Here is a 23969-nt window from a genome sequence, read left to right as displayed (position 1 = left end):
CTCCATAATTGAACATATCTACATGGAGCGCTGTTGCAAGAACCCAGCATCCATCATCAAGAACATCCACCACCCATGGTATGCTCCCTTCTCCCTACTGCCATCAGGAAAGTGGTGCAGGAGCCTCAGGACCCACAACACCAGGTTCCAGAACAGTTATTACCCCTCAGCCATCAAGCTTCTGAACCAGCGAGAATAACTACATTCAGCCCATCATTAAACTGTTCTCACAACCTATGGACTCACTTTCAATTGCTCTTCATCTCATGCTCTCAATATTTATTGTTTATTTACTTATTATTATTATTTCTTTTTTCTTTTGTATTTGCACAGTTTGTTGTCTTTTGCATGTTGGTTGTCTGTCAGTCCTTGGGTGTAGTCTTTGATTCTGTTGTATTTCTTGGATTTACTATGTATGCCCACAAAAAAAACAAATCTCGAGATTGTATATGATGCTTTATGTACACTTTGATAATAAATTTACTTTGAAATTATGACCTCCATGATGTATGAAAAAATGGTTTCTCGCAAGTGGAATGTTCTCCACTTATCATGATAAGTCCTGTCCACCTTAGCACAGTGTTTATAAAAAATAATCACCCTCCTTAGAAGTTTTCATATTTTGTTTTACAACATTAAATTACAGTGGATTTAATTTGGCATTTTTTACACTGATTAACAGAAAAACACTCTTTCATGTCAAAGCAATCTAAATTAGTTACAGATATAAGTGCATAAGTATTCACCCCCTTTAATATGGCACACCAAATCATCACTGGTGCAACCAATTTGTTTTAGAAGTCATACAATTATTTAAATTGGGTTCACCATGTGCAGTCAAGGTGTTTCAATTGATTGTAGTGAAAATACACAGGTATCTGGAAAGTCCAACTGCTGGTGATTCAGTATCCTGGCCAAAACTACACAATGAAGACGAAAGAACACTCCAAGCAACTCCGTGAAAAGGCTTTTGAAAAGCGCAAGTCTGAAGATGGATACAAGAAAATTTCCAGTCACTGAATATCCCTTTGAGTACAGTTAAGTCAGTCGTCAAGAAATGGAAAAATATGGCACAGCTGTAAATCTTGCTAGAGCAGGCCATCCTAAGTGACCATGCATGAAGGGGACTAGTGAGGGAGGCCATCGAGAGACTGTGGTGAACTACATATACCTGTCTGGACTGCTCCTGTGGCTCCTCCCACAGACCCCTGCTGACTGCTCCTGTGGCTCCTCCCACAGACCCCTGTATAAAGGCGATTGAGGCCTGAGCCCGGCCTCATTCTCCAAGATGTAGTGTCGTTCATTCTTCCAGTCAATAAAAGCCGATATCTCGCTTCTTACGTCTCAGAGTGAGTTATTGATGGTGCATCAGAGACCTATGACAACTGTAGGGTTAGAAGCTTCAGAGGCTGAGATGGGAGAGACTGCACATACAACAACTGTTGCCCAGGTGCTTCACCAGCTGTAGTTTTACGAGAGAGTGACAGAGAGAAAGCCACGTTTACAAAAAAAACTCACATGAAATCTCAGCTAAAGTTTGCCAAAAATCATTTGGGAGACTCTGAAGTCAGCTGGAAGAAGGTTCTATGGTCTGATTAAACCAAAATTGAGCATTTTGGCTGGACTAAATGCTATGTTTGGCATAAGCCCAACACTGCCCATCATCAAAAACACATCATCCCTACGTGAATCATGGTGATGGGGATTATTCATTGTAGCAGGCCCTTAAAGGCTTGTGAAGCTGAAGGGTAAAATGAATGCAGCTAAATGAATCCAGGGAAATCCTGGAGATAAACCTGATGCACTCTGCAAGAGAACTGCAACTTGGGAGATTTGTTTTCCAGCAAGACATTAACCCCAAGTACAAAGCCAAAACTACACAGGAATGGCTTAAAAGCAACAAAGTTAATGTCCTGGAGTGGCCAAGTCAGAATCCAGACCTCAATCCAATTGAAAATTTGTGACTGGACTTGAAAAGAGTTGTTCACTCACAGTCCCCATGCAATCTGACAGACCTTGAGCAGTTTTGTAAAGAAGAATGTGGAAAATTGCAAAGTCCAGATGGAGACCTATCCACACAGACTCAAGGCTGTAATTGCTGCCAAAGGTCCAATACTGATTGAATGGGTGAATACTTATGCAATCAATTATTTTGTGTTTTATATGTGAAAATAATTTAGATCGCTCTGTAAAGATTTTTTTTCACTTTGAGGTGAAAGTCGATCAATATTTAAAAAAAGCCAAATTACAACACTGTGATTCAATGTTGTAAAACAATAAAACACAAAAACGTCTGGGGGTTGGGGGTGAATACTTTTATAGGCACTGTCTATATATAATACATTCAAATAACCAGCTGACAAACAGATTGATTTTGTGGTGGTCTGAATTAATATTCATTATTTCCATAAAATAAAATAAAGTTCTGTCCAACGTGAAGATGAGTAATTTGCAAGTGAACGTAGTTGTTTAGTCGGAAATGTAATTTGGAAAAAGCAATAATAGTTTTTTTAAAATTACACCAACAACAAAATTGATAGAATAATCTGATGCAAAGAAACATTATTTTTAAAGTTAATGGGCACTTCAGAATGATCCTTACTAGGTAAAACTACACAATGCATTTCTTTACCTCTATTGCCAAAGGTGAAAAAAAATTACGAAGCTCTCAAGCAGAGACAAGAAGAGGAAAAAACTATGCAGAATTTCCAACATAAGCCAATTGAGGAAATTCAGACGACAAATAAATGGGAGCAAGAAAACCAAGAAGTAACTCGGGAGCTATTAAAGGTTAAAGACAGGCTTATCGAAATTGAGAGAAATGTAAGTGTTCTTTAATATTGGACTAAAACCATTTTTCAAGTGTTTAAGTAAAACATTGCTACATTTGAACTTGGAACTTTGATTTAGTAAGATGATTAACAGAAAAATAAGAGGTAATTGTGAAATAAATAATTACAATAATTAATCATAATTTTAAAGAATGGTGAAAGCACATTTAGTTTCTTTTACAAGGGAATTGAATGGATACTTGAGGAAAGAAAAAAAAAATTGTGCATTACTGGAAAAGCTAGATGATGGGGAATGTTTGAATTGCTTTGTAAGGAGCCAGCACAGAATCTTTAGACCAAGTTACCTTTTCCATTCTGTGTAATGATATATTTAAAAGTAATATAAAATTATTCATTAAGATGTTACTTCATACTAACTCTACTTTTGGGCAAATATTTTCTCTTTTTTGTTTCTGTGGATGACATTGAACCTAGTGCTATACTGAAGTGCTCTTTTTTCTTCAGTTGAGAAATGGGGAAGATGATTGACTTTAAATATCAAATTGCAGTTAGGGTTGTGATCAAGCAATACTACTTTGTCATTTTTACATATTCTAGATTGGTATATCAGTTGCAGATGATAAGCAGATAAATTGTCAGTAACTATATTTAGGATAATATTATGTTTATGTGTGCTTTTCAATATTACTGGATTTGAAAGTCCCTTGGCATCACTGAAAGATAAACAGAAGAATTCTTACAATGTCCTAATGAATATTTGTTCCCTCGCCAATACCTCTAAAACAAATTAGATTGTAATTACTGACTGGACTATGAGCTATCTCTCTACTCACTCCACCCTGATTCCTCACTGCCAGAATTAATTTTTATTCAGAGTATTAAGAGTTACAATGATTTTAAAATTTCAGTACATACAGTAACAACAAATACAGGCAGAACCTTTAAAGCAACTTCATGTTTATGATCTGGCAAAAAGAATAATCCATGCTGAACAAGATGATATTAGGATATATAACTGAAAGCTATATTCAGGTGGATTTTACTAAGTTTTCAAAGGGGGGAAAGTAACTGGGAGCTCCATATGCTGGTGACTTGATATGTGCAGGTGTGACTACCAATGATGAAGCATTGAAAATCTCAGAAGCACAAGAGCTGAAAGCAGAGGAATGCTGATCTATGGGAATTGTAAGACGAGAGGACTTTGCATACATGGCTTGAAACAGATATAGACTATCTCAGTAAGGATGAAAACACAGGCTGTAAAATCAGTTCTGGAATAAGTACGATGCCAAGGTGGCATATATCCCATTCAATCTAAGGGGATAAAATCAGTGGTTAATAAATAGACATTTTGACAGAAAGACAAAGATGAAATCTTTCCAATACAGATGCCTTTCCAATCCTTCTCAACCCCAGAAACAGTAAAGCAGTCAAGGGAGAAAGTGATCAACTAATAGTACGTGGAATAAGCATCCTTCTTGGCTGATGCTGTTGCAGGATAGCATTCTGATGACTAATTGGAGAGGATCAAATTGATGGCTAGGAACTCCAAGGGTAACAGTAAGGGATAGAAACAGAAACAATTGTAAAATAGTTCTGGATGAGTTCATGTTTTTAGAAGGTAATGATAGGAATGCTGTGTGATAATCAAGTCTGGAGGTGAATGGAACAATAGCCTGGAGGTGGATGATTTGAAAGTGATGGGAAGTTCATGAATTTGGAAGCTCATCATGCAGGAATGGAAGACAGCATACTGTTTAGCACATTGAATGATGGAAAATGTACTTGAAATTGATGGTAATTTAAGTTCTTCATGATAGCAGTCAATCACAACTGGTTCGGCCTTGATATCCAGCTGAAAATTAACCAAGTATTTACTTTTTCAATGAATCTGTAACTGTGAAGAATATGAATTCTTTTGAACTGTTGTGAAGGTGGCTATTTATGGAAGTGTTATTTTAGCAAAAACTCATTTATAAACATTCTGATCAGAGCTACAAAATAAGGCATAAGAAATAATTTTCAACTCTGAATCTGAAAAAATTACAAAATATTATTTTACTAAATGTACAATATTTGTAAGTATATTACATGAAAAAGAAATGACTAAATGAATGACACCAAAGTAATTTGCATAAAATAGTGGTTTTGAAATAAAGAATGCTGGAGGCTCTTCTTCTCTGAAGTTAATTAAAACTTTTTCTTCCCCTTTCAAAGAATGCAACACTTCAAGCAGAGAAACAGGCCTTGAAAACACAACTGAAACAGATGGAAACCCAGAATAACAACTTGCAATCACAAATTCTTGCACTTCAGAAACAGACAACATCATTGCAGGTGCACAATACCTCTTTGCAGACAGAGAATGCCAAGTTGCAGGTCAGAATCTATTGTTAATGCTTATTTGTCAATGAATTATGAAGGGTTTGCATAAAACTATTCTATATGCTAACAATGTTTTTGCATTAATGCTTTCCTTGATGGAATTGGACTGAGACATTTCACAGATTAGTATAAATCTACAGTCCATGCATTCATCAGCATCTTCTATTGCACAGGAACATTGCATATTCAGATGAATATTATTTACAAATTTGAAACTCTTGTAGAATCAGTTTCCAGTTTATTCTGTAACATTATTTATCCATATCCATTCAACTAAGCATTTTATATAATTCAGAGATGAAATAAGATTAATCTGTAAACTTGAGAATTCCTGTTTATTTTAACTACCCCTCAGAAGTCTTATTAGATAAAAATCCTCTCAAGATCAACTTTCAAGCCAGAAGTCAAGTTTGAAAAAAATTATTATCCTTGCGACAACAAAATGTAAATTTGTTTTCACTTGATCTCTGTCAATTTAGATACAGTGATGTTATGGAATTTCAAACCATCTGCAGTAATTTAAAACAATTACATTCATGTCAGAGTTAGCACAGGTACTGCTAATTGGCTGTAGCCAAGTCAAGAATGATTAGAAGGTAAGGGTCATATGTGGACCAATTCAGAAGGAAATTGGCGAAAAGAGAAATGTGATGGAGGGAGGGGAGACTCAATGTCAGTAAGACCAAGGAATTGATTGTGGACTTCAGGAAAGGGAATTCAAGGGAACTCACACCAGTCATCTTTGAGGGGTCAGCAGTGGAAAGGGTGAGCAATTTCACGTTCCTAGTTGTTAACATCTCTGAAGATCTATCCTGAGCCCAACATATTGATGCAATGACAAAGGCACACCAATGACTATATTTCATTTAGAGTTTGAGGACATATGGTATATTATTCAGATTCAGATTCAGTTTATTGTCATTTAAAAACCACAAATGCAATGCAGTTAAAAAATGAGACAACGTTCCTCCAGAATGATATCAACAAAGCACATGACAAAATAGACTACACCAGAAAATGCACATAATGTTTGGCAATCCCCAGTCCAGAGTCCGGAGAGGCTGCTGCGTATTAATATCACGCTACCCTCTTAGCGCGTTCCCCGGAAAGGAACTCCAAACCCACCAGACAAACAAGTCCAAAAACTAAAGCTACAAGACCTGCACAAAACCACATAGTTACAACATATAGTTACAACAGTGCAAACAATACCATAATTTGATAAAAAAAAAGACCATGGGCATGGTAAAAATAGTCCAAAGATGTTAAAAGACTATAAGTTCGAAAGAAACCACCACACAGTTTCACACAAGTCCTCAGGATCCCAATAGACTCGTCATCCCACGCCGGCAGCAGAAGGGAATACCCCCGCTATGGACTTCCATGGCGCCGCCCAACTCAGCCTCACAGACGCAGCATACAATGAAAGCTCCGTGGAACCCAGCCTCGCAGACACAGCACACACTGAAAGTGACCTGACCGCAGCGGACTCCGAGTCCATCGAACCTCCGCGCCTCTGACCATCCCCTCCGGCACAGCTTCTCCGAGCACCATCCTCTGCTGAGTGTATTAAGACGCCCCCGCCACCAGCCACCGGCAATGCGACCCCGAGGACTGGGAGCCTGTTCTTCTCAGCAGAGACCCGGACCTCACAGCAGCAGTAGCAATGAAGAAGGCCTTCCTGGAGATTTCCAGATGTTCCTCCGTGCTCCCACATCCGTTTTTCATCAGATTAGGATTGTGCACAGCACTCCGCTTGACAAATAACAGATATCAAATCTGGAGAGGCCGCTGCAGACTGTGTCGCACCGCCATCTTGAAGGTGATTACCAAAGACTCTAGCAAATTTCCACAAGTGTACCTTGGAGAGTATTCTAACAGTTGCATCATTCACTGACTGGTATGGAAGGACCACTGCACAGGATTGGAAAAAGCTGCAGAGGGTTGCAAACTCAGTCAACTCCATCATGGGCAGTAGCCTCCTCATGATGACGTCTTCATAAGGTGATGCCTCAAAAAAGTGACATCCATCATTAAGGACTCCTGTCAGTCGGAATGTGCTCTTTTCTCATTACTTCTGTCAGAGAGGAGGTACAGGAGTCTGAAGACACACACTCAATGTTTTAGGAACAGCTTCTTCCCCTTCACTATCAGATTTCTCAATGGATAATGAACCACTCATGAACATTACAGTACTGTGCAAAAGTCTTAAGCACATATATATACTGTATTATCAACCTGGAGTGGGGAGTGAGTTTGTAAGTCTGGCGGGAGCAAAGGATGTTGGGAATGGTGGAGCATCGCGGGTGGGTTGTGGGTCAGGTGGCAGAGAATGAGTGCCATGGGTGGGGGGGGGGGCACTGGATCAGACACACTCAGTACTGAGACACAAGCAATGTCTCTCTGGTGCTTCTCGCTTCCTCCCTTCTCCCTGTTACTTTCCCTCTCTGAGACCACAATAGAGACCCATGTCAGAATTGGGTTTATCATCATTCACATATGTCATGAAATTTGTTGGTTTTTTTGTGGCATTAGAACAGTGCTATACATAAAATTACTACAATAGTGTGCAAAAGTCTTAAGTGCCCTAGCTATATATATGTGCCCAAGACTTTTGTATAGTACTGTACATCACTATTTTGCTCCTTTTTTGCACTAGTTATTTAATTTTATATGTTTGTGTGTGTGTGTGTGTGTGTGTGTGTGTGTGTATACTTATTGTAATTTACAGTATTTTGTATTTTTTTATGTATTGTACTGTGCAGCTGCCACAAAATTACAAATTTCACAATATATATCATTGATTTTAAACCTGATTCTGACTCTGAAGTGTATGGTTAGGAAGAAAAAAGATTTGAAACAGTGAATACAGAAATTGGTGGCAGCTGATCACACTTCAACCTACCCATCCTTGAAATGCTGAGGGATAAAGTTAAGAAGAATATAGCAGTTCATTAATAACACTGATGCTAACTACCCCCGATGAGAGAAAATCTGCAGATGCTAGAAATCCCAGCAATACACACAAAATGCTGGAGGAACTCAGCAGGCCAGGCAGCATCTATGGAAAAAAAGTACAGTCAGCATTGTGGGCCTAAACCCTTCAGCAGGATTGGAGAAAAAAAAAGCTACTACCTACATATTGGTTGCTGGAACCACAGTGTTGGGGCACGATCATTACATGGCAAGTCACTGAGTCTGAGTAGCTTGAAACCAAGCAGAGGCAAGAACAGTATAAATGCCAATTTTATCAGAAATTACTCACAATTTCTTCCCTAGAGGACTCGACTGGAACAATATTTGAATAGCGCTAATCCTAGGATTAGTGTAGGTGACCAAAAATGTTGACATAGAAATGATGGGCCCAAGGACCTGTTTCTGAACTGTGTGACACTATGACTGCAAATGTTATGTTTGCTAAAGAGCATACATAACATTAAGGGCATCAGTAGGCCTACTAAAATGAAGAAGTGTAACAGTTCCCTTGCACAAGATTTAGCATTAAATTCCAGCCGTTTCATTTCTATCTTGGAAAAAGATAGCTATGATAGCTTGAAAATCTAATCGTTATGCTAATACCTAAGGTATTGGTTGCCAAACTAGCACAGGGAATTTTAAAAAATATGAAATTTCAATGCTGCCACAATCTCTGACTTTTATCTTGAACGATTAGTTTGTTGCCATGCAAGTTTGATTATGCTGCAGCACTCTAGTAATTCTTGACCATCAATAATTTAAAAGACACCACTTTGAAGGAATGGTATTGGATAATTACACAGTTGTAATGGGGACTTCAATATGCAAGGGGATTAGGAAAATCAGGTTGGTGTCAGATTGCAAGAGAGGGAATTTGTTGAATGCCTACGAGATGGCTTTCTAGAGCAGCTTGTGCTTGAGCCTACTCAAGGAAAGGCTAAATGGTATATGTCTAGGGGAAAAGGAGATCCAGCCACACACCAACCCACCTCCCGTACATGCAGGTGCTGTGAGAATCGAGTTTATGCCTCGCGCCGCTCACCGTATCAACTTCACACCAAATACAGTTATGAAATACACTTTATAGAATTTACTAACATTAACTAAAGAAGTATTAGGCAATACAATATATATATACAAGGAAAGAAAAAAACAAAAGGCACCAACTTATCAAAGTTCAGTCAGTGTAGTGCACATCATAGGAGCTCAATCAACGAATCATCCGACAGCCACGTCGTCACACCTGGGACCACCCCGGTGGTCTTATGAGCCGTCCAGCGCCCGTCGCGGTGGTCCTACGAGCTGTCCAGCGCCCGTCCACCTTCCTCGTCCGTCTCTCCTCCCGACTCTCCTCACACCCCAAGCCCGCGCAACCCCTCCTCCAAGTTCCCAGCCTCACAAAACACAATAACATTCCCCATTGATTAACAAATGAATACAATTACCATATCAGCCATTCTAAAGCGAAACAACGGCAAGAGAAACATTTAACAGACAAAGAAGCATTCCTACTCGTAACAAACCAAAGAAGCCCTTTTTAGTAATATACACAGGACATTGTACACTTAGATTGAGTGTTGTCTAATAACCCAGAACATATTAGGAAGCTTAATGTAAAGGATCCTTTAGGGGATTATAATATGATTAAATTCATACTGCAATTTGAGCAGGAGAAGCATAACTCACATTTATCAGTATTGCAGTAGAATGAAGGGAATTACAGAGGCGTGAGAGAGGAACTTGCCGAGGTGGATTGGAGGAGAATACTGGCAGGAATGACGGCAGAGCAGAGGTGGGAATAGTTCCTACAGAGGAAGAAGTTCTCAAATAGCAGAGGTAGGCAACCGTGGGTGACAAAGAAAGTTAAGGACTGCATAAAAGCCAAGGAAAGAACATATAAGGTAGCAAAAGTGAGTGGGAAGTTGGATGATTGGGAAGCTTTTAAAATCCAACAAAAGGCAACTAGAAAAGCTATAAGAAGGAAAGAGATGAAATAAGAGGGAAGACTAGTCAATAATATAAAGCAAGATACCAAAAGTTTTTCAGTTATATAAAGAATAAAAGGGAGTTGAGAGTTGATACTGGACCACTGGAAAATGATGCTGGTGAGGTAGTAATGGGGACAAAGAAATGGTAGATTTCTTTTTTGGGTACTTTTTTTGGTGTGGAAGACACTAGCAATGTACCAGAGGTTCGTGAGTGTCACGGAGCAGGAGTGAGTGTCATTGCTATTACAAAGGAAAAAGTGCTAGGCAAACTCAAAGGTCTTAAGGTAGATAAGTCACCTGGACCAGATGAAACACATCCTAGTGTCCTGAGAAAGGTTGTTGAGGAGATAATGGATGCATTGTTCATGATCTTTGAAGAATCACTTGATTCAGGCATGGTCCTGGAGGACTGGAAGATTACAAATGTCACTTCACTCTTTAAGAAGGGAGAAAGGCAAAAGAAAAGAAATTATAGGCCAGTTAGCCTAACCACAGTGGTTGGGAAAATGTTGGAGTCTATTATTAAGGATGAGATTTCGAGGTACTTGGAGACTAATGATAAAATAAGTCGAAGTCAGCAAGGTTTCTGTAAAGGGAAATCTTGCCTGACAAATGTTAGAGTTCTTTGAGGAAGTAACCATCAGGGTGGACAAAGGAGAGGCAGTAGATGTCATTTACTTGGATTTTCAGAAGGCGTTTGATAAAGTGCCACACATGAGGCTGCTAATCAAGATAAAATCCTATGGTGTTACAGGAAAGATACTGGCATGGATAGCAGAATGACTGTCAGGCAGGAGGCAGCGAGTGAAAATAAAGGGGGCCTTTTCTGGTTAGCTGCCATTGATTAGTGGTGTTTTTCAGGGGTCAGTATGGGGACTACTACTTCTCACATTGTTTGTCAGTAATGGAATTGATGGTTTTGTGGCAAAGTTTGTGGATAATACGAAGATAGGTGGAGGGGTAGGTAGTGCTGAGGAAGCAATGCGATTGCAGCAGGACTTAGACAAATTCGAAGAATGGGCCAAAAAGTGGCAGGTGGAATACAGTGTTGGGAAATGTATAATAATGCATTTTGGTAAAAGGACAATAATACAGACTATTCTCTAAATGGGGAGAAGGTTCAAACATCAGCGGTACAGAGGGACTTGCAATTCCTCGTGCAAGCCTTCCAGAAGGTTAACTTACAGGTTGAGTCTGGTAAACAAGGCAAATGTAATGTTGGCTTTTATTTCAAGGAGAATAGAATATAAAAACAAGGAGATAATACTGAGCCTTTATAAGACAGTAGTCTGGCTGCACATGGAGTATTGTCAACAGTTGTCATTGCAGAGAGTCCTGAGGAGGTTCATGAAGATGATTCCAGGAATGAAGGGGTTAACATTTAGGAATGTTTGGCAGCTTGGGGCCTATACTAGCTGGAATTTAAAAGAATGCAGAGGGATCTCATTGAAATCTACCGAATGTTGAAAAGACTGGATAGCGTGGAGAGGATGTTTCCTATGTTAGGGGTATCCAGAACTAGAGGGCACAGTCTCAAAATTGAAGGTGACCTTTTAGAACAGAGGTAAAGATGAATTATTTAGCCAGAGAGCAGTGAATCTGTGGAATGCTCTGCCATAGACTGGTCAGAGGGTTCATTTAAGGCGGAAGTTGATCCTTTCCTGATCTATCAGGACATCTGTCAGGATATGGCAAGAAGGCAGGTTTATGGGGTTGAGTGGGGTCTGGGATCAGCCGTGATAGAATGGCAGAGCAGACTTGATGGGCTGAATGGCCTAATTCTGTTCCTTTGTCTTATGGAATTATAAGATCCTTAGATGAATAGTTTTTTAGATGTTAAGGGATGTAAGAAATAAATCCTGCTGTTTGACCTAAGTTAAATATTTTTGCCGCTTGATTGAAAGGTGTGTGCAGCTGACATTTCTTTTCAAATGCATCTTTTTAATATATTTTTTCTGAATGGTTTCAAAGTTCAAAGTAAATTTATCATCAAAGTACACATATGGCACCAGCTGCAACCATGAGATTCTTTTTCTTGCAATCATACACAATAAATCCAATAAACACAATAGAATCAATGAAAGACCACAGCCAACAGGATGGACAAACAACCAATGTGCAAAAGTCAACAAACTGCAAATAGAAAAGAGAAAATAATCATAATAAATGAATAAGCAATAAATAATGAGAACATGAGATAAAAGAGTCCTTGTAAGTGAGTCAATAGGTTGTGATAACATTTCAATAATGATATGAGTGAAGTTATCCCCTATGGTTCAAAAGGGCTTTATCCATGATGAACTGGGCCATACTTGCTACTTTTTATAGAATTTTCCGTTCAAGAGCATTGGCGTTTCCACATCCAACTGTAATGCAACAAGTCAATATACTCTCCACCATACATCTATTGAAGTTTGTCGAAGTTTTTAGATGTCATGCTGAATCTTTACAATCTTCGAAGGAAGTAGAGGCTCTAACATGCTTTCTTCATAATTGCATTTACTTACATTCAGGGCTCAGGACAGATCCTCTGAACACCAAGAAAGTTAAAGTTGCTGACCCTGTCTACCTCTGATCTTGTCATGATGGCTGACTCAGGGACCTTGGTTTCCTTCTCCTGAAATCAATAGTCAGCACCTTGGTCTTGTTGATATTGAGTGAGAGGTTGTGTTGTGGCACCACTCAGCCAGATTTTCAATCTCCCTCCTATATGCTGATTTGTTACCATTTTTGATTCGGCCAACGACAGTAGTATTGTCTGTAAGCTTAAATATGGTGTTGGAGCTGTACTTAACCTCACAGTCATAAGTTTAAAGTGAGTAGAGCAGGGGGTTAAGCAAACAGCCTTGTAGTGGACCTGTGCTGATGGAGATTGTGGAGGAGATTTGTGGGGGTTTGTCATGCTGGCTTTCAATTTTGCCTTTACCTCCTAAGTTACAGAGAGTCTGAAATTCAAATGAAAATTATTTTATTAAAATACTGCAAATGCTGAGAATTTACAATTAAACCAAAAATTTTGCCAATACTCATCAGGTCTTGGAGAGGGACTTTCAGATTGATTACCTTTCTTCATTATTATATTAAGGAATCTTACTGAAGAAGAACAATTGTTTTTATGTATTTACAAAATGTTTTAATCCCCTTGGGTGTTGTGGTCAAAAGCATACCTTAATGGTAGCACTCTTTGGTTTGATATGATTTTCGTGTCAATAAATAGATTCTTCTGAATCTTCTCTTTTGTTTGCCTTGAATGATACATCATTTTGAGGGTCAGATCTTCAGCACTAAAATTAGAAAAAGTGCTGAAGAAGGTACTATCAAGCAATTTATGGTCAATTGTTGATGCAGTCTGAGGATATATATTGCTGCTTGTTCCCTTTTAGCTCAGAAACATATAACCAAAGAAAAACTGGGCAAGGGAAACTTGTGAGTGTAAATTTATCTTCTTTATTTTGAATAATAACACATTTTCGTTCATAACAATAATGCAATTTGGCTTCAAACCATGCCTTGCTTAATGGATCCAATGACCCAGAATATTACAGGAATAAGGATAGTTGTGTTCTCCATTAATAATGTGTAAAGCAACTAGCAACTGAATACAAAAAAGTCTTATCCTGTGAGTTATGAAATCCCCTATGTTGCAACTTATGTTTCACTCTTAGACCATTACATATATGAAAATAAGACCCTAACCTCCTGTAGATCATAAGATTTTCTGGATTTGTCCCATTAACCTAAAAAAGATAATTATATGATAGGTGCATTTAATAATGTAATGGTTGTTAAAGTAACAATTTTCTGTTCTTATTTCAGACATCCAGCATCTGCAGTTTTTTCCCATTGATTTAATTAGTTGTTATAGTAAAACCAATTAATATCTGCATCCAAAAAGAAACTTTTGAAACTGCATGTTATAATTCAAATATTCAAAAAAAACAAGATTTTTCTTTCAGTAATTATCTAAATACTACCTTCTTCATTTTTTTTCTTAGCCCAGACAATACTTCTATTTTTGTTTTGATTTTATTCTAATTTACCTTTATTCTGTTCCTTTATCATTTGTCAAATCCAAATGGTTAAGGTGATGAACAATGGGTACTTACTTAGTGAACAGGCCCAAGCTCCTGTTGCCGGTGCCATTTGCACTTGCAGAAACTCCAAATGGCAATTCTTTTGAGCTTATGTAGGAATCATCAGAGTACTACAATAGCCCTCCCCTCCCCAGTTAAATCTGAACTGTTTTAATTATAGAGGAAGAATTTTTATTTAGAATGCAATTTAATGGTGACTAGACCATTTAAAATAATGGTTAATTAACGTTTCTTTGATAGGTGGAGCATTCTACACTGGGTTCCCAAAGTGCATCCTTGATGACTCAGAATTCTCAGCTTCAGAACCAACAGTTGTCTTTGGAGAATGAGAATGAATTACTGATGAAAGAAAAGGACGAATTGAAATTATTGTATGATTCACTTGTCAAAGATCATGAAAAGCTAGCAAAGTTACATGAGCATCAGGCAACTGAATATGAGAGTCTCATTAATAAACATGGAAGTCTGAAATGTGCTCATAAAAATTTAGAAGTTGAACACAAAGATCTTGAGGACAGGTAGTTTTAAAGTTTTTACTTAGAGATTAAATATTTAAGTGTCAGTTGGACATGTCAGAAAGACAGTTATTTGCAACATGACTCTTGTAAAGCAATGGCTTTCAAAATGTGGGAGGTGCTGTACTGATCTTCAGGTGTGTTGGGGTGTGTTAAAAAATCAATTGCTCTCTTTGCTCCTTTAAATAAGCACCAGTCATCAGATGGGAGGAATTGATACTATTATTATTGTGTTGCACGGTAAATGTGGTTAAACTGGGTCACCTGAAGAAAGTTTGAAAGCCACTGCATCAAAGGATTTTGATATTTTGATAAATTACTTATCACATATTTTACTGCATTTCTTCTGAATCTCAGTGTCAGCTCTTTACCTTATATTGCCAGCATCTCCCTTCAGAATTGTATTTAAGATGTTTACATTTATTTATTTTCTGGTGCCAGTTTTCAACCTGAATTTGATATTTCATGTTGTACAGGTCAAACTTGTGAAGAAAGTTTCATTTCAAAGTTGAATATTTCATAGAGTACTTGGCCATGGAGTCTAAGCCACCAAGCACTGATCCAGCTTATCCCCATCTTCCCTTAAATTGTGCAACCCCCCCTCCCCCTCCTGTCCAGGTTCTACCATTTACCCCCACACTGAGGGTAATTTTGACCGACCAACTAGCAGGTATTTATGCTGTGAGGGGGAAATCACAGAATTGAGAACAATTTCCTTTACAAGGTCCCTTAGGTAGCATTGGGGGTCAGGATTGACCCCAGGTTAAGAGAAGGGTTAATTACCCTTTGAAAAATCTTTGAGTAGACATGACAATTAGATTTTAATTTTTTGTGTCAAAATTTAAGATTATAGGATGTTACCTAATGTGACTCAATGTTTTAAAATGATATTAGATAAATAACATTCCCTTTTATTTAATATCCTGTTTTTAAATTATGCAGACTCCAGATCTATAAACTTTATCTATGTATACCCTTTGACTCATTTGCTCTCCTTATCACTTCCTCCTATTCACGTAAGCTTAACCTTACTATTCATTTAATTCTTTTGTCTTCCCTTTTCCCTTATTTCATTTTTCTTCACCTTTTATCCCTTTGCTGTTTTATCTGTCCACTGTTCCTTCCCTACCTTAATCCTGCATGCCCTCTCTTTACCCATTGTGTTAGCATGTTCAAACAGTGTATGTTGCACTGAGATATTTATATTAATTCTGGCATTTGCTGCCAGTTTCTATTCTAGTACATGTTAATGCATGGAAATTTTAAAAATATTTTTAAAAAACTATTCTTTGAGATCTTTTAAAGTGGAAATTCAAGACTTGTATTTTATGTTTAATTCTCTTCCTGTTTCAATAAAAATTAATTCTAGTTAAATTATTTGTGCAGGTACAATGAACTGCTGAAGCAAAAAGGCCAATTAGAAGAATTGGAGGCTACTTTGAAAAGGGAGCAGGAGAAAATGTGTCATGATGCTGAGAAACATGAAACCATGATGCAAGAATACCACAATCTTTGTAATGAAAATGCTAGGTTTGTGGCATTGCTGGAAATGTAATGTGTTGGTATTTTCCCTGTGAATTTTCAGATCATGGCTATCTTCCAGGTTAAAATGATTTGAGATTTAGGCACTAGGGAAAGATGATGCCATTCTAAATGCTAATAACATACCAGGAAAAGCTATACAGGCTGAGCAGATGTCTTTGGAAACAAAGGCAATGAAGTGACTTAATTTGGACCTTCAAAATAATGGGGATTTAGTATAGACAATGTGTATTTGGATATGTCCAAAATTTGGGTTATGAATTAGTTATTATTTACACTAAGAAAGAATTCCGAAGAAACATGACTCCTTTACTTGCTATCATGTTTAGATAGGGTTATGAATTCAGGTAAATGTAAGTATTATTGCCAATTTCTATTGTTTTTGCATAGCAAGTTGAGGAGCATTCACACTGTGTTTTACATGATGGGAGGCCAGGAGCAAAGTAAATTAGGTGTCCATTATGAAAATTGCTAAAAAGCATGACACAGATGCATGAAGAATTGTAAGAAAATACTGAAGGGTAAAGAACTTTGCATAGGCAACATTGAAGCTTTTTTTTAATTCACAGCAAGAATGGGTCATCCTTTACTGATTATGTTTTAAAAATTGCTACGTTTTAAATGGTTAATTTCCTTTATCTTAAGGATTTAAATGCTGATACAATGAAGTAAATATATTTGACCAAAGAGAATTTTTTTTTTAACTATTCAGTTCCTATCCCCTTAGTGTAAAAGGCTATAGATGACCTACAGATGCAACAGTAGGAATCAGTATGCCCAGTGTGAAGTTTTTAAAGTAAGTTGAGAGTTCTGATGTTTGGAGGAAGGCTGTCTTGGACAAGAGACTCATTAAATTTCTTGTTATTAATTACTTTATGCATTGTGGAGCTGTCCTTTTACAGACAATAGAAATAACATGTTTTGCTGTTTTGTTTAAAGATTAAACCAAATAAACAGCCATCTGCTAAAGGAGAATGAAGGATTGCAGTTGGACCACAAAAATCTTAAAACCATTCTAAATGGTGGCAAGCTGGAGCATGCACGATTGGAAGCAGACTTTGCAAAACTGAAGGAACAGTACCAACAGCTCGATATCAGTTCCACTAAACTAAATAACCAATGTGAGGTGGGTGTAAGTAATGGAAAAAAATGCATAATAAACTGTTGGTGATAGACACAGTACAACTCTCCTATGTTATGCAGATTTGTAAGTGTAAATGAAAGGCTATAAAATACATTAACCCAGAAAGTGCTATAATTATACAAGATAAAATCTGATGGTAAATTTTGATGTATATAAATTCAGACTGAAAGATGAAGATTCAGTGTTTCCCTGCACCGTCATAATGTGAGCTGTTGGCAACTTCTCCAGCATAATTTGTAGAAATAATTTAATTAGTGGGAACAAGGTAAGTTTTTAATTTTCAGAAAAAAAGGGCTTCCATATGTCATTGCTTATTGAATAGTTATAATTACAATTTATGTGGAAGCCATAGAAAGGGTGCAGAGGAGATTTACAAGGATGTTACTTGGATTGGGCAGCATGCCTTACTGAGAATAGGTTGAGTGAACTCGGCCTTTTCTCCTTGGAGCGAAGGAGGATGAGAGGTGGCCTGATAGAAATGTACAAGATGATGAGAGGCATTGATCATGTGGATCGTCAGAGGCTTTTTCCCAGGGCTGAAATGGTTGCCACAAGAGGACACAGGTGCTGGTTAGTAGGTACAGAGGAGATGTCAGGGGTAAGTTTTTTACTCAGAAAGTGGTGAGTGTGTGGAATGGGCGGCCGGCAGCGGTGGTGGAGGCACATACGATAGGGTCTTTTAAGCGGCTTTTAGATAGGTACATGGAGCTTAGTGAAATATAGGGCTATAGGTAAGCCTAGTACAGGATCCCCCGCTATCCGAAGGTAGAGCGGTCCTGTGAAACCGTTTGTAAGCTGAAATGTCGTAAAGTGAAGAAGCACTTACCATTAATTTATATGGGAAATTTTTTTGAGCGTTCCCAGACCCAAAAAAAAACTACCAAATCAAACCAAATAACACATAAAACCTAAAATGACACTAACATATAGTAAAAGAAGGAATGATATGATAAATATAGTAAAAATATTGTATGTACAGTGTAGTTTCACTTATCAAAGTCGGGAAGACAGCGAGCCAAAATCGATTTGGAGAAAAAAAATCAGCATGTACACTCATACGCATATACACGTATGCACACATAACTGCCCACACAAGGCTGCACGGTTATTGTAGTCTTTCTCGGTGTAAACACACATATAAACAGGCGTTCTTTTTTTCGTAAAAGCGAAAATCCTCTTTGGTTAGCGAAAACAGGTACTAATGTAGGTCTTTCGTATCAGCGAGCTGTTGTAAAGCAAACGTTCTAAAAACGGGCCACCTGTAATTTCTAAGGTAGGGACATGTTTGGCAGAACTTTGTGGGCCAAAGGACTTGTATTATGCTGTAGGTTTTCTGTGTTTCTAAATATAGCCACTGTCATGCCTTCTTTGTAATTGCATCAATATGATGGGCCCAGAATAGATCTTCAGAGATGTTTGCACCCAGTAACTTGAAACTGCTCACGCTTTCCACTGCTGATCTCTCAATGATGACTGGTGTGTGTTCCCTCGACTTCTCCTTTCCGAAACCCATGGACAATTCCTTGGAATCACTGACATTGAGTGCAAGGTTGTTGTTTCAGCACCACTCAACCACCTGATCTACAACACTCCTGTATGCCTCCTTGTCGCCATCTGAAATTCCACCAATAATAATCATGTCATCAGCAAGTTTATAGATGGTATTTGAGCTGGGCCCAGCCACACAGTCGTGAGTGGGATAAGCAAACATCCTTGAAGTATTGACTGTCAGCTATGAGGAGATGTTCTTTCTGATCTGCGCCAACGGTGGTCTCCCGATGAGGAAGTAAAGGATCTGGTTGCAGCAGGAGGTATGAAGGCCCTGGTTTTGGAGCATATTGATTAGTACTGAGGATATGATGATGTTGAATGCTGAGCTGTAATTAGAAAAACAGCAGACTATCGTCAGTGTTGCTGTTGTCCAGGTGATGCAAGGCAAAGTGGAGAGCCAGTAATATTGCATCCACTGCAGACTTATTGTGGCAGTAGTTAAATTACAGCAGGTTCAGGTTCTTGCTTCGCAGGAGCTGATTCAGGCCATGACCAACCTTTCAAAGCACATCATCACAGTAGATAGAGTGCAACTGGGCAATAATTATTGAGGCAGCTCACCCTGCTCTTCTTGGGCACTGGTATGACTGTAGCCATTTTGAAGCAGATGGGAACCTCTGACTGCAGCAGTGAAAGACTGAAGATGTCCTGGAACACTTCTCCCAGTTGGTTAGCACAGGTTTTCAGTGCACTACCATCATCAGGGCCTGATGCCTTGTGAGGGTTCACCCACTTGAAAGATGTATTGACATCAGCCTCCAGGACAAAGATTACCGGGTCAGCACATGTTGCAGGCATTTGTAGATATGTAGTTTTATTCTCCCTTTCAAAGCATGCATGAAAGGTGTTTAGCTCATCTGTAAGTGAAACATCACAGCTATTCATGATGTTAGGTTTCACTTTGTAGGAAGACCCTGCCAGAGCTGATGTGCATCCAATTCTATTTGTAACCTCATTTGGAATTGTTTTTCACTCTTAAAATAGCCTTCCGTAGGAAATAGCTGGAGTTGTATAGTTCTAGATCACTGGTCTTGAATGCCACAGATCTAGTCCTCAACAGACTACGAATCTCCTGCTTCATCCACAGGTTTTGGTTTGAGTATGTCCGGTATGTTCTCGAAGGCATACACTCAACCACACAGGTCATAGAAACATAGAAAACCTACAACACAGTACAGGCCTTTTAGCCCACAAAGTTGTGCTGAAAATGTTCCTACCTTAGAAATTACTAGGCTTACCTATAGTCCTCACTATCTTACACATCATCTTATACACAGGTCTTGATGAAGTCGGTAACAACTAAGGCATATTCATTAAGATCCAAAAATAAATCTTCATTGTCCAGTCCACTGACTGAAAGCAGTCCTGTAAGTGCTCCTTCCCCTCCCTTCACCATACATTCTTGGTCCTCACCGCTGATGCTGCAGAATTCTGACTTTACACAAATTTTCCCTGATGAAAATACTGCGGTTATTCACCTTATTTATAACACTTATGATTTTATAAACCTATAAAGTTGCCCCTCAGCTTTCTAAGCTTGAGGGTAAAGAACCTTAGTCTATCCAGTCTCTCATGGGCACAATGATTGTATTGTGGATAGTGCAACACTATTACAGCTCAGGGTATCGGAGTTCACAGTTCAATTCCTTTGTCCTCTGTAAGGAGTTTGTACATCTTCCCTGTGGAATGCATGGATTTTATCCGGTGCTCCAGTTTCTTCCTAGTCCAAAGACATACCAGTTATTAGATTAATTGGTCACTATAAATTGTCTGTGATTGGGCTAGGGTTAAATCAGGGGCTGCTGGCAGTGCAGCTTGTAGGGCAAGATGGGCCTTTTCTGTGCTCCATCTCTATATAAATGAATAAATAAATTGAACCCTCCAATCTCAGGACCTTCCATGCAAATATTTTCTGCACCATTTCCTGTTTGATTATATCTACCCTATAGCAGGCAACCAGAATTGTGCACTGTACTGAATAGCTCTATAGGTACGACTGAACTACAGAAGCATTAGAACTCTAACTCATGACTATCCTGCTGGTAAATTTACAGATAAAATTGAATATCTCAGTGCAAGATTGCAGTACAAAAGGGACACAAGGGACTGCTGTGTACTTTGCTTCATAGAAACAAGGCTCACTAATCCCATTGCAGATACAACCCGATGGCTTCATCAATCTCCACAAAGACAAGTCAGTTAAATCTCTTAAAGACAGAGTAGGGGGAAGCATGCTTTATTATTAACTCATTGCGGCATGGACATGACAGTTCTGCCTCAGGCCAACGTCAAGCAGATACTGAAGGAGCTGAGCACTGTGATCAGCAGTCTTGAAACCTATACCTTTCCTCATTGTGGGGGATTTCAACCAGGCCAGCTTGAAGAACTCTCTGAACAACACAACCAACATATTACCTGTGAAACCAGAGGAGCTAGCGCACTTGACCACTGTTAATACAGTCATCAGGAATGCTTACTGTGCTATCCAATGCCTGCACTTTGGAAAGTCCGATCACCTGGCTGTACTACTTCTAGCATATAAAATTTCATTACATAAACATTGCAAAGAATAGTTAGAGAACCTAGCTTTTAAATTCTGTTTTTGGTTTTCTTTAATTTAGTGGTCAGTAGTTTAATTCTTTGTGGAAACTCAGAGTGGTGAATAGCAAACATCATTCTTTTGCTGCTGACCGAAACTGAAAACCCTACAATAAAAGGTGGAGCAGGGTCAACACAGAACACTGGAGCCTACTATTGTGTACTTTTGTCCATTCAGTGCTTTTTGCTATCTGTTCTTCAACCAATTTTGTATCTGCATCATTTTATGAAGATATATTATGTACACATTTTTCTAATTCTTCACTAAAACTGGGTTTTCTATGTTTCTATAGCCTAGTCATTTCTAAGGTAGGGACATGTTAGGCACAACTTTGTGTGCCGAAGGGCCTGTATTGTGCAGTACGTTTTCAATGTTTCTAAAACCACAGTACACCTCTGATCATTGGTTTGAAAATGACCTTCCACTAAAACATATTCCCAATAGCAACAATTTTTTTATAATTTAGCTACAACAGTGCTTACCAATTAGGCTGTTAATTACCAATCAATTTAAGGCCAATTGAAATTTCCTGTTATCATTAATATAAGTACTTTCGGATTTATGCAATTTGCCTGCAAGTTAGACTGTGTCCTTCCCACTATTTTTGCAGCTTGACATATACTCCTAACAATATATTTGTAGGAGTATTATTATTTGTATATATTCCATCCAAATAGATTCTATCTTTAAATGCTCACGGGCATTGTGTCTTAAGAAACATAGAAAACCTACAGCACAATACAGGGTCTTTGGCCCACAATGCTGTGCCGAACATGTACAAATGTACTTACTTAAGAAATTACCTTGGGTTACCCATAGCCCTCTATTTTTCTAAGCTCCATGTACCTATCCAGGAGTCTCTTAAAAGACCCTATGTATCTGCCTCTACCACCATCATTGGCAGCCCATTCCACACACTCACCCCTCTCTGCATAAAAAAACTTACCCCTGACTTCTCCTCTGCTTCTACTTCCAAGCACCTTAAAACTGTGCCCTCTCGTGTTAGCCGTTTACCCTCTTGTGTTAGTTTTTCTTTGATTCAGTCTTTGATTTATGCTGACATTACCATTTTTTCACAATCTTTCTTAAATATGATACTGCCTGGAATATATATTCATTCTTAGCCTAATTTGAGGTACATCTTCATTATTGAAATCACTATTATTTGATTGGACCACCTGAAGCTCATCAAACTGAAATGAATTTACCAAAGGTATAAATGTATATGCACCTCATTGCACCCCAGCCAATCTCACTTCTCCCTATGACTGAGCTCCCAATTTTTGAGCTTCTCTTTATTTTTCTATAGTTTCTGCTCCTTGTTATGAAACAGAATTTCTGAAGCTGTGCTGGCAGCGATATCCATAACTTCTGGCACTTCCTGTCTTTTCTGTTTCAAACATCAATGCTCCAAGTAAGATGCATGCCCAATCACCAAACTCTACGTGGTGTGATACTGAACTATTCATAGAAATAATTTCAAAGTTAACCAGTGGCATATCTAAGGTATGGCAGATATGGCACGTGCCCTGGGCGCCACTTGAAGGGAGCGCCACTAAGCAGTTTCTATTAAAGTCAGAGAACAGACAGACAGACATACTTTATTGATCCCAAGGGAAATTGGGTTTCGTTACAGTTGCACCAACCAAGAATAGTGTAGAAATATAGTAATATAAAACCATAAATAATTAAATAATAATAAGTAAATTATGCCAAGTGGAAGTAAGTCCAGGACCAGCCTATTGGCTCAGGGTGTCTGACACTCCGAGGGAGGAGTTGTAAAGTTTGATGGCCACAGGCAGGAATGACTTCCTATGATGCTCAGTGTTGCATCTCGGTGGAATGAGTCTCTGGTTGAATGAACTCCTGTGCCTAACCAGTACATTATGGAGTGGATGGGAGACATTGTCCAAGATGGCATGCAACTTGGACAGCATCCTCTTTTCAGACACCACCATCAGAGAGTCCAATTCCACCCCCACAACACCACTGGCCTTACGAATGAATTTGTTGATTCTGTTGGTGTCTGCTGCCTCAGCACACAACAGCAAACATGATAGCACTGGCCACCACAGACTTGTAGAACATCCAGCGTCATCCGGCAGATGTTAGATGCCATCCTCAGATTGTGAAAAAAGAATTTTCTTCTGATATATGATCTGTCTTTGATTGTCATGGGTGAGAAGCACTAGGATGGCCTTATTTCAGAGCATTGAGTAAGAAGACCATGAAATGTTTCTTCATGAAGAAGAAAGAAAGTGGAGCTGAAGAACAGAAGAGACGAAAGTTGGAGGTGGAGGAAGCCAAGAAGTCGAGCAAGTTCTTCATGCCCTTCTTTGAAAAGCCCGGAACAAGTAGTTCGACACATTCCATGGAGTCACCT

The 23969-nt window shown here is 38.6% G+C and overlaps 1 protein-coding gene across 18 annotated transcripts in view; it reads left to right on the top strand.

The window, feature by feature from the left end:
• LOC140730487 (girdin-like) overlaps window positions 1-23969 on the top strand; it is a 282300-nt gene that overhangs the window by 172800 nt on the left and 85531 nt on the right. For all 18 annotated transcript variants that reach the window (XM_073050988.1, XM_073050990.1, XM_073050989.1 and 15 more), the window contains exons 18-22: window positions 2647-2823; window positions 5010-5171; window positions 14476-14753; window positions 16137-16280; window positions 17232-17418. In XM_073050988.1, the coding sequence (XP_072907089.1) occupies window positions 2647-2823; window positions 5010-5171; window positions 14476-14753; window positions 16137-16280; window positions 17232-17418 (948 nt within the window). The remainder of the gene's footprint in view (window positions 1-2646; window positions 2824-5009; window positions 5172-14475; window positions 14754-16136; window positions 16281-17231; window positions 17419-23969) is intronic.

The sequence above is a fragment of the Hemitrygon akajei genome, chromosome 7 (genome assembly GCF_048418815.1).
Source record: "Hemitrygon akajei chromosome 7, sHemAka1.3, whole genome shotgun sequence".
In the NCBI taxonomy this organism is placed as follows: Eukaryota; Metazoa; Chordata; class Chondrichthyes; order Myliobatiformes; family Dasyatidae; genus Hemitrygon; species Hemitrygon akajei.
The sequence above is the reverse complement of the archived record's forward strand: the minus strand, read 5'-3'. Positions and strand labels throughout refer to the sequence as shown.